This window comes from Peromyscus maniculatus, chromosome 3 (assembly GCF_049852395.1).
Source record: "Peromyscus maniculatus bairdii isolate BWxNUB_F1_BW_parent chromosome 3, HU_Pman_BW_mat_3.1, whole genome shotgun sequence".
In the NCBI taxonomy this organism is placed as follows: domain Eukaryota; kingdom Metazoa; phylum Chordata; class Mammalia; order Rodentia; family Cricetidae; genus Peromyscus; species Peromyscus maniculatus.
The window spans coordinates 28,055,406-28,072,963 of NC_134854.1; the positions used below are offsets into that span (position 1 = coordinate 28,055,406).

The 17,558-nt window shown below is 37.8% G+C and overlaps 1 protein-coding gene across 2 annotated transcripts in view; it reads right to left on the minus strand.

Moving 5' to 3' along the window:
- Positions 1 to 5,129: 5,129 nt before the first annotated feature.
- Rundc3b (RUN domain containing 3B) overlaps positions 5,130 to 17,558 on the minus strand; it is a 160,744-nt gene continuing 148,315 nt past the window's right edge. For both annotated transcript variants that reach the window (XM_042272720.2, XM_042272721.2), the window contains 2 exons: positions 10,332 to 10,453; positions 5,130 to 7,507 (listed from right to left, as the gene is read on the minus strand). In XM_042272720.2, coding sequence (XP_042128654.1) covers positions 7,362 to 7,507; positions 10,332 to 10,453 — 268 coding nt within the window. In that variant the 3' untranslated portion in view covers positions 5,130 to 7,361. The remainder of the gene's footprint in view (positions 7,508 to 10,331; positions 10,454 to 17,558) is intronic.

Genomic DNA, 17,558 nt, shown 5'->3' on the forward strand with positions numbered 1-17,558 from the left:
GATAAATAATAGAATATTTTCTCTGAATTTGTCAGTTGTTAATGGACTGGACATTATTAATATAATTCTTGACTGTATATAGCTATTGTACTTATTGTACATAGTTTTTCTTGTATTAGTTATAGCCTTCTTTTATTATTTTAGACAAAAAAGGGGAAATATGGTGATATATTTGTAATCTAAGAAATAAAGCTTGTCTGAAGATCATAGGACAGAGTCAGGGAGTGGTGTCACACACCTTTAATCCTAGCACTCGGGAGGCAGAGGCAGAGATCCATCTGGATCTCTAGACGTTCAAAGCCATGCTGGGGTACACGAGATTAAGCCAGTCTAAAAAAGAAACAGAGCCAGGTAGTAGTGGCACAAACCTTTAATTCCAGCACTTGGAATCACACACCTTTAATCCCAGCACTAGGAAGGCTGAAACAGAAAGTGATATAGTTGGGCAGAGAAAAGAATATAAGGCAGGAGAAGACAAAAATTCACTTTCTTGCAGATGCTCTGTCAGGCTGAGGAGTTGTTGAGGTAAGAGGTGGTGGCTGTGACTTGCTCTGCTTCTCTGAACTTTCAGCTTTTCACCCTGATATCTGGCTCTGGGTTTTTATTACAAGAATATTTAGGATTTGTGCAACAGCCCTTGCCTAGACTGCTGACAGTAAGTATGCTGTCCAGTCTGGACAAGCAGGACACAAAGGAAAGTGACTGTCAAATTTTGCCAAGACAGGGTAGGACAATTATTAAAAATTTCTTGCTTCTGAAAAAGGTCTGTCAGAGATTCTAGGCCTGTAGGCCAAAGATGGATGCCCCTACATTGCACAGGAACCTTAGGTGACTGTCCAGGCAGCCAGCTGTTTCTGTCTTTTCTTACATTTTTAGAAGTGGCTTGCTTGTACTTTCTGCTTACTCAGGTACTATATTTTCCTTCTCAGGTCTTTGATGGGGTTAAAGACTAGACGGTTACAGTTATTGTCTTCTCGAATCTTAGCTAAAGATAATATTAGGTACAAAACTTTGGATTCTTCAGGAGAGGACAGCTATTGGAGTAATCTCTATAAATTCTTCAATTACTTATGGTTTGGACATTTATAATGTATTTCTTACTTAATTGTTTTTATTATATGTAGTTCATTTTCATTTAGGTTATTACCTTTTCTTTCTTTTGGACAATACTTGATAAGCGTTCTTACTGTATATAGTTTTATGATGTTAGAATTAGCATCTTCCTTCTTAATTAGACAAAAGAAAGGGGAAATGTTACAGGAATTCTGTCATCGGTCCACTAGCCAATGAAAGGAGTGGCTTGGCCCAGAGGGTAGAATTTTTATTAGAGGGTAGGTAATCCAAATAAATGAGGGGCCGCCAGATGCACACTCTCTTAGAAGGTGAATGAACTGGAAGCAGTGCCTACGATAGACCCATGGCAAATTCTTCATTCTATCCTGGAATGTAGTGCACTGACATTGCTTATTAATAAACTGTAATGTTATCCCCTGACTTCGTTCTTTACCAGATTTTTAGGGTGAAAGCCCTGGTTCCATCTCTGTCAGCCTCTTCAGGCTAAGTTCTTAGGCTACCATTCTAATATGCCAGCTAAAGATGAATAGTGGGGGCTGGGGGCATGATTCAATATGTGCCACACATTTGTGAGGACCAGAGCCTGCAACTCAAGCACATGGAAGGCAAAAATGCGGTCCTTGGGGCAATTCTAGCTGGACTGGCCAGAACTAACAAGCTCAAGAGTCAGCAAGGAACTCTGACTCTGTGAGTAAAGTGGAGAGTAATGGAGGAAGACACCTGTGATAGTTTAGATGCTGAATGTTCCCTAGTGTCGCCAGCAATGGAACACTTGGTCCCCAGCTGGTGGCATAGACTGGGTAGGTTTAGGAGGCGTGGCCTTGCTGGAGGAAGTGTGTCACTGGGGCGAGCTTTGAGAATGTAAAGACTCACGCGTGCCATTTCTAGTTTGTTCTCTCTGCTCTGTGCTTGTGGTTTAAGATATGAATTCTCAGCTGCTACTACAACTGCCATGCCTGCTGGCTGCTACCCTGACCCCACGGTCATGGATTCTAACCTCAGAAACTATAGCTCAAAGAAGCTCTTTCTTCTATTAATTACCTTGGTCATGTTTTATAACAGCAAGAAAAAACAAAGTAACTAAAACCACATCCAATGTAACTAATGGGCCCTCACATGCATACACAATCGTGTCCATATTTACACATGGACATACACGTTCTCACATGTGTGAACATGCATGCATGTATTTATAGCACACATATATACAGATGCCAAAAAAATGAGTAATGAGCACCAGAAAAAAAAAAAGCCTTGCCTATGATAGAGATTCCAAAGCTGATTAGAACTTTGTGACTGTGGTGAGTTGGGATATTGCTGATCCAGAGGTACTCTAGATTGCTTATTATTACTGTGGTAAAACACCATGACCAAAAGCAACTTGGGAAGAAAAGAGGTTTATATGGCTTATACTTGAGAATCGTTGTCCCCCATGACAGGATAGAGGATCTGGGACGTTCTGACAGGTCAGAAACATTAATTAAACACTGTGGGCTGGGCTTTTAAGGTATTTGGGACACAGTGAAAAGATCAAATCTAAGAATCATGAATATAAAAAAAAATGTGAAGAATTTCCTTACAGAGACCAAAAACTATTTTCAACCAAATCATAGCAGAAAATTTCCCTTATTTGGGCAAAGGGATGCCTCTGCAGACACACAAGACACAATCCCAGAAAAGAATTTCTCATTCTACTTTAATTAAAATTTCAGAGCTAAGAGAATATATTGATGGAAATTTAAGAAAGCACAAAATATATTGAAAATAGCAAGAAAGAAGCACCAAGCCATATATGACATGATCCTCAGGATGGATGGATGAAGACAGGATCTTCAGGACAGATGTATGAAGGAAGACAGGACCTTCAGGATGGATACACAAAGACAGGATCTTCAGGACAGACATCAAAGGCTGGATCTTGGCATGACATCTTTCAAGTTTTAAAGAAAACAACTGCCCACCCCATCTATACCAGCAAAGTTACCAGTCACAGTGTGAGAGAAAGGACTTTCCACGACAGAAACAGGCTGAAGGCATTCACTAAAGCAGCTTTGCAAAAGACACCTGAAGGAATTCTTTGACTGAATAGAAAGACAAACACACCCAGCAGGCCTTGCAAACCACTTTAGATGAACAGTTAAGCAAGAGAGGAATAGGAAACACCAAATTATGACAGAACATAAATATACATCACTCAACAATCACTCTGAATACTAGTGGTCTCAATCCACCACTGAAAAGACACAGATCAATAGAGTGTATTAAAATGCAAGACCCAACGTGTGTGTGTGTGTGTGTGTGTGTGTGTGTGTGTGTGTGTGTGTGTGTCTTCAAGAACTGTACTTCGTCACAAAAGACAAACAAGACAGATGCTACCTTAGGGGACAGGATAGAAAAATGTATTTCAGGTGAATGGAAGCAAGGGTCAAACAGGAGTCACTGTTTTAATATCCAACAAAATAGACTTTAAATCTACTCAGAAGAGAGAAAGACAGTCACTTCTAAGTAAACAATCCACCAAGAAGACATTACAATCCTAATCATATACATATCAAGTGTGGGTAGCTCTAATTTCATAAAACAGATTCTGGTAAAGGTAAAGTCAGTTGCATAATAATAGTGGCAGATTGCAATAGACCATTCTAACCAATTGACGGATCATCCAGGCAAAAAGAAAACAGAAAACGTGAATTAAATGAGATCACAGATCAGATAGATTTAACAGACATCTAACTATCATTCCATCTGAACACTGCAGAATGCACATTTTTCTCAGTAGCCGAAAGAACTTTATCTGAACTCACCGATCTATTAGGACAGAAAGTGTGTCTTAACACATTCAGGGAAACTGAAAAAGCTCCTGACTTCTATCTGTCCACAATGGACCAAACCTGCAAATCACCAGCATGAGGAGTACAGAACAGTGACAAGCTCATGGGGACGGAATGACATCACTTGATGATGGCCAATGACAATGAGATCAAGAAAGGAATCTAGACAGACGTTCCTAGAAATAAAAGAAAACACAGTAACAAACACTTAATGACATTCCTGAGGGACTTGGAAAAACCAGAAAGGCTGAACTCAAATCAGATTGAAATAAAATTAAATCAGGGCAGAAATTAATGAAATGGAAATGAAAAATTACAGAGAATTAATGAAACAAGGTAGTTGTTTGATAAGTTTAATAAAAGTAACTAAATTTGCCTAAAGCATGAGAAAAGACCAAGATTAAGAAAATTAGAGGTGAAAAGAGAACCATTATGGCAGATATAAATAAAATTCAGAAAATTATTGGGAGATATCTTAATATATATATATGTATGTATATATATTCTGCTAAATTGGGAAAATCTAAAAGAAATGGATGAAGGAAATACACTCATGTAGATAATATAGACCAATCCATACTGTGATGAAAAGGGATTCTTTGGTAGGAATCCCTGAGTCCATTATACATCATGGGCAATGTCCTGATACTTCTGGAAAGTTCCAAGAAATGCCCCTGATGGGGAGGGATAAAGGAGAAATTTGTCCTAAATTCAGAGAATTTTAGCATTACCTTTACTAGAGCAGTCAAATACAAATTGTAACTACATCACATGGCCACAAGATGACAACATGTCAACATATTTTCAGGACTATAACTACAATTTTGTTGAGGTTTTGCTGTAAGCTACTGATTAATTAAATTTCCTTATCTTCCCCTATCCTGAGTGCTTGAATAATAATAAATCTAGAGTGTCAGAATTCTGTCAGCTTCATATGAGAAGAGTTGTGACATCATCATAAATGGATAGGAATTCTCAACTCCATTAGTATATGGGACCCCTGTTCTATATGTAGTCAATAATTCTCAAAATGTCATGTGGTCTATAAAGAGTATTTCTTAAAGTAAATATATAATCTATCTTGAATAAAAGGATTTTTCAAATCACATTCATTAATATTGTAGGTATAATTAATACCCACTATTCACTATATTTGCTGAAATAGAAATTCAGTGAACACTTGAATTGGGTAATTATTTTTGTCAGGGAACAAGACTATTACTGTATTATTAAAAAAAACTTTAATATACATGCAACAATTATAGTACATCAAGGCAACAAAATAAACATGAAAAGATAGACATAATTCAGCATTCTTTGTGGGGTTCTGAAAAATAAATACTACCACTGAAAATTAAAGATTGAGACACACAGTTTATTCATGCAACATTTATAAACTGCCTCTAGTTTTAAATGAACTGCAGAAACCTGGATTTCATAGTAGCAGATGAATTTTATACCAAGAATTCCAAGAATGAAGGGAAAGCCATGATCCTCGTGTGTCATGTCTCAGTCTGTGGTTTGCAGTAGGGTTATGTGCACAAACTAGTGTTTCTATCAGACAAATCTGAAAAAGTGTACCAACTGGGAACCTTGTGTTCCCTTCTACTTTATAAAAATGTATGAAAAGATCTCAACAAGGTTTTAATATATGAAAGAATCATAAATGTCAGGTGAGAGCAGGTCATGATGATAAAGCATTAAACATTTTGATAGTTCTTAGGAAAGTAGAGGCGTGCTCACGACCAGCCTGAAATTCTCAGTTTTTCTGACCATCTATTTCCTCATATGCCCTCCCTCAGGCCCCGAGGTCACATTGATTAAAAGCAGCTTTGGACATTGTATTCTTAATGTGGTGTACATTATTCAGAACAGCTGGAGGTGCTAAGTTTTAAGAAGGTATGCATTTGTACAAGTATTAAAGCCTTCAGCTATGGGCAGAAAGGTCCCAGTATGTTCTGACACATCCAATACAAAATCTGTCATGAGCGTCCAGGCCTCCTTTGCCCCTGAAATGACTGTCTGTTCTACCTCGCTGTAATGCTGCTCACATCACTATTAATTACTTGATATTCCACACCACGAGACTAAGCTCCAAGCATTTCTGAGAACCTCCCGTCCCTACACTTTGGACACAAGGAACGAACATGTGAGTTCAGCTCTCCTCGGACAGCTTTACAGGAGGAACAGATTCTACCTGTCACAGGTGCTAGGTTTAAATATAAAAATTAACAAACAAAAATGCCACATGAAGTACCCAGTAAGTATTGTGACCTCCTCATGTAAACAACATAGAAAATTTCTTTGGCACACTTGTTTTCCTCATATTACTCACTATAGAAAATATACTTCATACATTTTCATTTTCAATGGGTGGAATTTTTAGGGACATATGAAGCTGTTTCAAAAACTGCAAAAAGATTTGAAACACAGATATGAAGAAAACCACTTTTCCCATAGACATATACGATTTTTAAATACTAAGATCAGTTTAAAAACGAGGTCATGGTATAATGGTAAAGGGTGTGAAACATCCAAGATATAATTAATTGTTGCACACAGGAGGAAAATAGCATTGTAGCTCAGACATATATTCACAGTCAGATATGCTGGTCACTCATGAGTTCTTCATTTAAAAGTTTCTCAAATCCTTAAACTAAACTCTAAACTTCTGATGAAAATAACACTTTTCCAACATTTGTTCTGCATTTTGGAATGTTTCCAACTTCTCAGGCATACCCCATCACATTTTAAAATTGATAATTTTAAAAGGAAATCCTGAGAAAGTAAGCCTAAGAAATGTATTCATTTTCTTAGATATAAAATGCTTTTCCTACATACCTTACAAATTAAGTCAGCAAATGCCTAAAAAGGTACATATCTAAAAATTTATGAAATGCTAAAAGTTGGTACCAAATGATAAATGATAGAAGAAAAACTAAAAGAGCCATTGTGCCCCTGCGGCTGAGAGCCTTCTCCTGTACAAACATATCACGTGGACATTGCAACTTAGGAGATACTTAATGAAATTAGTTATCGTCTGTGCAGATGTAACCACTAAATAAAGGAGTGAAAGAAAACACTAATTTTTAAGTCTTGAATGAAGTCTGAGCCCAGCCTCTGCACACCAAGAGGCATTTAAACAAATATATAAAAATCAGTTGAGTAACAACTTTGTACAGTTTACAATGGATTTAGACAATCTTTGTAAGATTTCTTTAAAGCCTATTCAATTTTAAATATCCTCAATGACAAATGTAAGATTTAAAAAAAAGAAAAATAGCAGGACTATTATGCTTTTCCCTCAGACTTTACATGGGCTGGGCTGAAATCCTCAAACGACAAAATGCCATGTGTGTGCCAGAATAATACAAAATTTCAAAGATCTCCCCAGCAGCCAAACCTATGGAAACTGAATATTTACAATACAGAAACTCTGGGTTTTTATGTAGTCTTTCAGGATGGAGTCAGGCCTGGACTTGTCATCTCGGCTGTGGGGCTCGCAAGGCAGTCATTGGATTTTAGGCTCGTGAGGGACTTGTAGCTTGCCACAGATGTTAGTGACCCACAGAGACCAAGCAGTGAGGGCGTATCTTCTTTACCTGGAAGTTAAGATAAAAATCACACAAGAGTAACAGCCTTCATGAATCACACAGCGAGACCATAGCTTCTAAGGGAGTGAAGATGTATCTGAGTGGCTAAACATACTTCACCTTTCAGCAGTTTTTAATATCACCCTTAAAAGCATTAGAGTATTTGCACTTCTCTTAAGATTTCTTGGTATAGATGTTTGAGATAATGTATTCTAGAGCAAAAAGGGAACGGTTGTCTTCTGTTTACTTACTGAGACAGATCTCTTTATGACATTCTGGCTGTCCTGGATCTCACTATGTAGACCAGGCTGGCCTCAAACTCACAGAGATCCACCTGTCTCTACCTCACAAGTGCAGGGATTAAAGGTGTACACCACCATGCCCCTCAAAAATAAATTCTCATATATTTTTGAGAATATATTCACACTCATTCATCCAGTCAACTAAATAACACTAACTGTTGCCTAGCCGGAGAGAATATGGGAATCCCATACTTACATTAAGAAGGGCACTAGAAACAAACTTACCCTGATCAGACAATACTCACTTCCTGACCATTTATATTCAGTATCTCCTGTGCATTGGGGTCTGAGTTTTTAATTACATATATTATATATTTAAACATTTAAAATTAAATTGAATTAATTAAATTAAAATTTAAAAATATATATTATATAAAATTTTAATCATAAATAATGTATTTAAATAAATATATTTTAATTATATATAATTATAAAAATATAAAATATAGACTTTTTAAGTTATTTGTATGTGTCACAGTATGTGAAAAAACATATATTTAAACATTTAAAATTAAATTTAATTAATTAAATTATATTTATATATTATTATATAAAAAATTAATTATAAATAATGTGTTTAAATAAATATGTTTTTAATTATATGTAATTATAAAAAATAAAATATAGACATATTTTAGTTATTTGTGTGTGTGTCACAGAGTATGTGAAAAAACAACTGTCAGGCTTTGGTTCTCTCTTTCCACTAAACATCCCCAATGAGAAGCTGAATATGAAGAAGTTCTAGAATTTAGCATTCATGACTAGCCTGAGTGACATGGTAAGCTGAGCCAAATGAAATCCTGTCTTAAAAAATAAAATAAAACCCAGGTGGTGATGGTACATGCCCAGCACTCAGGAAGTAGAGACAGGCAGATCTCTGTGAGTTTGAGGCCAGCCTGGTCTACAGAGTGAGTTCCAGGATTGCCAGGATTACACAGAGAAACCCTGTCTTGAAAAACAAACCAATCAACTGACCAACCAACCAACCAACCAAATAAATGAATGGATAAATAAAAAAATAAAATAAAATATTCTAAGAATACTATGAGCTACTAAAGTCACTTTTATTCTTTTTTATAGACAGGGAAAAAGGGTAATTAAAAAATGTATGCTTAAAATCTAAAAGAAGCAATGAAAAATCTGAAAAAAAGCAATTGAGAAAATAATTTGATTTATAATATAATACAAAAGAATGGCATACTTAGAAGTAAATTTAACCAAATAATAATACTTACACACTTAAAATTTTTTACCATATGTACCTACCAGGACAGACTAGACAAAACTACTCTCAAATTTAATGAGAGCAATTCTCGTGATGGTGAATGGAAATAATGCAGAAATCTATGACAGCGCAAGATGTTGAGAATAAAAACAATCGAGGGCTTAGCTCTGATGAAGACATTTATATCACTTAAGGCTCAAGTAACATTTGCAGGAAGTACGTAAGAGCCAGAATGTGGAGAGCAGGCCTGTGAAATGCCAACTTCTAATCACAACACAGACAAAGCAAGCACTTTGAGCAAATGTGCCTACTGGCACTGGGCCCATACAACTTGGGACCTCCAGCAGTCAGCCATGGAGAGGAAGATGCTCACAGGGCCCTACCACTTACTGCTGATCTATTAGCAACATAATGCACTCTGGGAGAAGGGCAGGGCACACATCATCTAGTTGTATAGGCCCTGGTGAACACACCAGGCTCTGATGGACGGTTATAAATACAGGGTCACACAGTCAGTCCTAGTTAAACTCTGTGAGTCATGAAACAAATCAAAGTAATGAATATGAGAAAAAGATTTGTAAGGAAGAGGAGGTACCTGCAGGTATGGGAGGGAAAGGAGAGCTGAAGGGGTAACCAAAATGTATTAAAACATGTATGAAAGTATCAATGAACACAATTTAGTAATTAAGAATAAATATATCTTAATTATACTTAATGATTATTTATTTGCATATGTGCATGTATGTGGGACATGTTTGTAATCCAAGCACCAGAGGCAGTCAAAAGGATTATATGTTTAAAGCCAGTATGTGCTACAGAAGAACACTTTGTTCTTAAAAACCAGAAATGTTAAACTACTCACAAATACCAAAGCCACTTCCTTCCTGTCTTAGAGTGACTGTTGCTATGATGAAACACCATGATAAAAGCAATCTGGGAGAAAAGGGTTTATATGGCTTATACTTCCACATCCTAGTTCATCACTGAAGGAAGCCAGGACAGGAACTCACACAGGGCAGGGACCTGGAGGCAGGAGCTGATGCAGAGGCCATGGATGGTTGCTGCTTACTGGCTTGTTCCCTATGGCTTGCTCAGCCTGCTTTCTTACAGAACTCAAGACCACCAGCCCAGGGCTGGCACCAACCATGATGGGCTGGGCCCTTCCCCATCTATCACTAATAAGAAAATGCCCTATGGCTTGCCTATAGCCCAAACTTATAGAGGCATTTTTTCTCAACTGTGGTTCTCTCCTCTCAAATGATGTTAGCTTGTGTCAAGTTGACTTAAAAGTAGCTAGCACACTTACCTTCACCGATGAAATTCAATGAGTCTTGTTTCCCATCTCCTTCTTGTGAGTGGCTGGGATCCAAGGAGGCCTGAGACAGGCTAACTTCTGCTGATAACTGGTCAAGGCTTTGGTAACTTTTACTGAAAATAAGGATAAAAAAATATTGAAATTTATTTTCACTAAAGAGAACATGTTGTGATAGTCCTCAATGCTTTATAATGCATTAAAACTGTAACTAATTTTCTCACAACATCTTCCCTAAATTTTGCCTTTATCATAGTGTCTGTGTGATTTCCATTATACTTTCCTCCCTATCTACTTTGGAAGCTTATCTATTTTGTTCATTGAAAAACAGAAAAGAATAATAATTTGTCAAGCAAATTATCAAATTGATTATCTATTATCTAGACAATTAAAATGGGAACTTCTAATCTAAGGAATACTACCAATAATGAAACAAATGATGCCTGACAGTGGTGGCGCACGCCTTCAATCCCAGCACTTGAGAGGCAGAGGCAGACGGATCTCTGTGTTCGAGGCCAGCCTGGTAAACAGAGCAAGATCCAGGACAGTCAGAGAAATGCTGCCTTGAAAACAAAACAAAACAAACAAATAAAAAACCAAACGGCGTAATTTAATAATGAGCTATCATTCCGAGCACTTTACAGTGTCTTCTACAAAGTGCCTTCAGTGCTGCTCAACGAAAACCGATCCTGTACACTCCTGCAGTTTAAAAGTTTAAAACTGCTGAGTAATAAATAGCTATTGTATTTATAGACCGTCAAGACAATCTCCTCCCCTCATCTGTCTGGTGTTTCAAGACCTTTTGTATTATACTAATTACTTAGAAATTAATTATATCGGAGGCTATTTCAGTTAGAAATCAAAAATTAATGAAAGATTATTAATTTAGCTTTCAGGATAAGGCCAACAAAAAGATATAATCAGTGTCCTTTGTAGTTCATGTAAAATCAGAATTGATCATCATTTACCAACATGAGTGGACTAAGGTTTTTCAAACTGAATGTCTTTCATATGGTTGTCAGATCCTCTATAAATCCACAAATATATATATATATATATGTATATATATATATATGCATATATAATATTTACAGGAGAGCACATATGAATCAAATGAACTCTTTTTATAGCTATTTGTATGTATACAGCATGAGAAGACCTGGTCACAGATCTGACAAAGGAACATATATTAAAAGCTGGGTATAGTGGCACAGGCCTTTAATCTCAGCAATTGGGAGGCAGAGGCAAATGGATTTCTATGCATTCAAGCCATCCTAGTCTACATAGCAGGTTCCAGGCCACCCAGAGCTACATAGTGAGACCCTGTTTCAAGGAAAAAGTTCTGAATACTTATGTCCAGATATTATCTTATGCTAAATGAAAAGTAAATGGAAAACTATTCCATTACTAAAAGTAGATTTTATATTAATAATAACATGAACACAAATTACATTAATAATAACAATCAAAACAACAATAACAACAAAAGGCAGGTACCAATAAGTTTACTAAAATAATTATTATTTTAAATTGGTTTTGTATTATTTATTTCCCATCTATCTTATTAAGATAAAATTTTATAGGCTGCCATAGTGATAGAATATATTGATCAGGAATTCATTTTTTTTCTCTCTCAAAAAAGAAGAAAAAGAGAAGGCAGAATGAGTTTACTAACTTACAGTACAAACAGTGTTCTCAATGTATACTAAGATGACTTCTCAAATGTTTAGTGTTTAAAAGTCCTTAATTATAATTTTAGATCAGAAAACTCTGATATAGCAGATAATGCATTTATAAGCTATATAGTATACAATAAAGCAATACTCAATATTTATAAAGTACTTGGTATATGCCAAAATACAGTGCTACACATTAAATTAAATGTATATGACACACACATGTATGAGCATATGTACACATATAAAATTTTATTTCATACTGAATAGGAAGTTAGATTATTATTACCCCTATTTTGTTGAAAGGAAATAGGGTCACACATAGAATCAACAGCCCTAGCAGGCTGCCCTTGGACCTAACCATCATCTAGCTGCTGTCATCCCCACTCCAGCATCAGGAAGGACCTGCCTTCCTATGTTATAGAAGGTCTTCTCAAAGAGCCTGTGTCTGTATTTAATTATTCTGTCCCTGTAAAATTCATTGGCTTTCACTAAAGTTGTATTTTCTCTAGCTATAGAGGATGGTAAGAGTATGGGGGTCTTTTTTCAAGGTATGTATGTGTGTCTACACCTGTGCACATGCACACACAACAGAGCAGGCCTTGGGATGTGCTCTATAGGCTAATATTACTTGAGATGAGGTTGCTCCCTGAAATGGAGGCCTGTTGTTTCAGTGAAGTTGACTTTTGAAATCCAGTCCCAACCTATGCTTGGGGTTACAGATACAAGCAGCTGTTGTAAAGATGTGCACTATGATTGGTTTAATAAAAAGCTGAATGGCCAAAAGCTAGTCACAGAGGACGCTGGGAAGAATAAGGGTGGAGATGCCAGGAGATACAAAGCAAACAGGATAGGCACTATGGAGATGAGGTAATAAAGCCATGAGGCAGAAAGTAAATTGATAGACATGGATTAATTTAAGTTATAAGAGCTAGTTAGAAATAAGCCTAAGTTATCGGCCAAGCTTTCACAATTAATATGTCTCGGTGTCTTTTTTTTTTTGTGTGTGTGTGTGTGTGTGTGTGCTGGTGGCCCCAAAGAAAAGCCCAACTATAAGCAGCCATGTCCAGATTTTCAGCATGGGTGCTGGGGATTCAAACTCAGGCCCTCATGCTTACAGACCAAATGCTCTTATCTACTAAACCATTTTCCTGGCCCAGAACACAGGATTCTACTGGGCAATTTTAAATATTTCTTCACAAATTATTTTCTATGTTCAACACATAGAATTACTGCTTTTTAACTAGTGGCTTAAGATGACTTTCTGACACTATTTTTATTGTAATAAATGTGTTAGTATTTTTTATTTAAAATTTATATGCAGAAACATTTAAAAACAAAATACTCATAAACAAAAGACAGGAATTTATTGAATACCATAACAGAGTTTGGCAGCACATATTTTCAATAATCTCCAGGCCTGCTGCTTACTAGAGGAAGGAAACTTTGAAAGAGGCCCTGAGAATAACAATGTCGGATGAGCTTCCCACAAAGCTGAAGTTCAGAGGGACTGATATTGAAACTTTTTCTTTAAATTTTCCCAGTCATTATCAATCCTTGAGTTTATATTTGCTACTTAATCAAGGGAAATGAATGCAGAAACAGAATTTGGAAACAATTATGCTTTAAAACAACAACAAATATTTCATCCCCAAATTAACCCTTTACTTATAAGACATTAATAGCAGTACCTACTGTATATTCTACCTCCCTTATTGCAGACGAGCACAAATCCACCAGCAGGAAGGAGACCGGCTTCAGATGAGGAAGAACGGTGTTTAGATTACATATTCGTATCCAATTTCTAAAAAGACTCCTTCTCATAAACATTTGTAGGTTTGTAGTAAACTATCTATGGGAGTTCTGCCATTAAGAGGTCAGAGCTAAGTCCTGAGAATTCTAGATTCATTAATAACATCATGAGATTTAAATGTACCCAGAGAGATACATAAACTAATACATATTGCTGCTTCTCAGAACAGAATTTTTAAAATATAAGTAGTTTAAGGTCATAAAAATGAGAGCCCAAAGCAGCAAGAAGTATACCTTCTGTAACACAAGACCTTGTCATTTAATACATTATGTTGCTAAATATAATTTAAATATAACCTAAGAATGGTGTCTTATGTCATGGGTAGTCTTCTCTCAGTCAATGATTAGAAATAACGATATAGTTTTTTATATATTTGCTCAAAAGGTGCCCTAAAGCCAGTAATTCACATTATCTGGTAGTCACTGCACAACCCACTCTGTGATGCAGAGAGGGAAATGAGTATCAGCCACAAGGAGAAGAGAAATCATGTGCCTGATTGCTACACTCCACAGACGCAGAGAGGCTAAAAAACAAGGAGGGCTCTAGGGGGACGGACAGATTTCCTGGGAAGGGGAAAGAGAATAGATTATGTGGGTGGACTGGAGGCAGATGGGGATGGGAATAGGAGGGATCAGGTGGGGGATGGAGGGACTGAGGTAGAGAGTACAAGGAGAGACGACTGGAATTGGGGGGCATTTGGAGGAATATATGGAAATCTAGTACAGTGGAAAGTCACTGGAATCTATGAGGATGACCCTAGCGAGGATTCCTAGTAATGGGGGTACAGAGCCTGAACTGGCCATCTTCTGTAAACAGGCAAGACTTCCAGTGGTGGGACTGGGACACCAACCCAGTCAAAAAACCTCCAATCTACAATCTGTTTGGCTGCAAGATGTGCTGGGGCAATGGTAGTTCAGAGCTTGTGGATGTTGGTCTAACTTGAAGCCCACAGCAGGAGAGGGAGCTCATGCCCTACACTGTATGGATGGCCAGGAACCAGAAGCTGGATGGCCCTGAGACCTAGGGCAGTTCCAAACACGACCGGCCAAAGGGGTGGGGGTCAGGGAGTCAATGAAATGATTCCTAATGATATTCTGATATACTCAGAGCTCAGATTGGTGCCTAGCCCAACGGCATCAGAGAGGCTTCCTCCCCAGCAGCTGAGGGGAGTAGATGCAGACACCTATAGCTAAACATTAGGCAGAGCTTGTGGAACCCCACAAAAGAGATGGAGGAAAGACACCACAAGAACACAGCCCATAGACATCAGCTAAGCAGGGCTCACAGGGGCTCACAGACTGAAGTGACAATCACAGAGCCTGCATAGGTCTATGCTAGGTCCTCTGTATATGTTGTGGTTGTTTAGCTTTGATTTTTGTTTTGTTTTTATTTGTGTTTTGAGACAGGGTTTCTCTGTGCAGTCCTGGCTGTCCTGGAACTCTGTTGACCACACTGGCCTTGAGCTCACAGAGATCCACCTGCTGCTGCCTCCCAAGTTCTTCGATTAAAGACATGCGCCACTACCGCCCAGCTTATTTTGGGGGTTTTGTGGGACTCCTTACAGTGGGGGATGGATGTCTCTGACTCCTTTGCCTGCTCTTAGGACCCTTTTCCCTCTTACTGGGTTGCTTATTCCACTCTTGATAATGAGGCTATGTGCCTACTCTTACTGTATCTTATTATGCTATGTTCAATTGATATCCCTGGTAAGCTGCTCTTTTCTGAAGGGAAATGGAAGAGCAGTGGATCTGGGGGAAAGTGGAGGTGGGAAGGGCTGGGAGGGGTGGAGGGAGGGGAGGCTGTGGAAGGGATATATTATATAAGAGAAGAATGAAGAAAAAAATCATGTGCATGATATTCACAGGCATATGTATGCACATGGAAACAGAGAAGCTATTTTTAATTCTTGTTTTTCACAGGGATATGCTTAAATAATAAAATTGTTTGGGCTGGAGAGAAGGCTCAGCAGTTAAGAGCAATGACTGTTCCAGAGGACCCAAGTTCAATTCCCAGCACCCACATGGCATCCACAACTGTAACTCCAATTACTGGAGATCTGACACCCTCACACAGACACATGCACACAGTGCACATAAAGGGCACTATCACTTCTTCTGGTTTCTACAAACTGTAACAGCCAGTTTCATAGTCAAACTGAAACATAACACAGGCCTATACTTTTTTAGTAACAACAAGCTGAGTTTCAGCCAACCCCAGAGGGCCAACTGGTCATATCACCCCCAAACAAGGCCAACACCTCTTCCCTTTATGTTCAAGTGAGGCTCATGCTTAAACATAACCAGTCAAATGATATTTCTACTTTGCTTTCTGCTCCCTTTATAAGAGCCACTGGTCTGCTGCTGGGTGGGTGTTCTCTGAACTTGTTCTGAGTGTTGCCTAGTCCACAAATTTGCTGGTACTTCAAATAAGCGCTATTAAGTCCAACTTGTCCCAAGCTTGCTTCTGACACTTTCTTCTTGAATTCATCTTAGGCTAGGTGGTAGACTAATCTCCTAGAGCTTTAGGCATTGTACATCCTTTGTAGGAGAAACTTATTAACACCAAAATGACTGAACTGTAGGGCCAGCTATCAAGAGAGCTGATAATCCTTATTGAAAGAGACCTAACCATTCCCTCCATAATTTGTAAGTTCTTATAAATGATGGAAAAGTCTGCTTAGTTTTAAATATGATTTATAGAAACCTCCCTATCCTGAAAATCCAGACCTCCACCTTTAAATGAAGTAATTGGGATAACCTACTCAGAACTATTAAGGATCAATCAATTTTCTGTAAGGTTCAGAAAGCAGATCTTGGAATGTGAGATAGGCATGCACTCCTTTGTGTGGAAGATTAATAAAGAAAAGATCATATCAACTATTAATACTCACTGAGAAGTTATGAAGTGCCAGATGATGCACATGACAATTAGACAGGCTTTACTTTCAGTATTATATGGACAGAAAGAGAAAGTTAAGGGAAGGAAGTATCACTCAGTATCACAATGTAATCAATTAGTGGTGGTTATTGACAATCACTGAGTTTGAACTCTGGGTCCAGACTCCTCTGTACTATACTGCACCTAAATAATTTTTGCTGAGGGATAGCATGTAGTGATATATTGTGTACCCTAATGAACTTGCCCGGGGATCAGAGGACAGAGCCAGCCACTAGATTAGACATAGAGGTCAGGCAGTGATGGCACACACCCTTAATCCTATCACTCAAAAGGCACACATGCCTTTAATCCTAGGAAGTGACATGGCTGGGCAGAGAAAGGTATATAAGGCGTGAGGAAACAGGAACTAAAGCAGTTCAGCTGAGACCTTTTTGGGTGAGGACTCAGAGGCTTTCAGTCAGAAAATTCGTGGAGTTGGTGAATTAAAAGGTGGTGGCTGTGGCTTGCTCTGCTTTTCTGATCTTTCAGCTTTCACCCCAATATCTGGCTTGGGTTTTTTATTATAAGACCGTTTAAGATTCATGTTACCATAACAGGGTCATCTAAAAACAGTAAGAACATAATGAGTGCAAGTCAAGTTAATACTAGAAAAGGATACTCTCCTTTTCAGCTGATGATGTGAATCAAGAAGCACAAACTCTAAATTCATGCTGAATAGATAGGCTGGTCCCCTGCCTTTGTTTCAAGACTGTAATCACTTGGACTTATGTGATACTGCTTTGTAAATAAGTTATCATTACCCATGCAAGTGTAAACTAGCGATAAACATCCCAC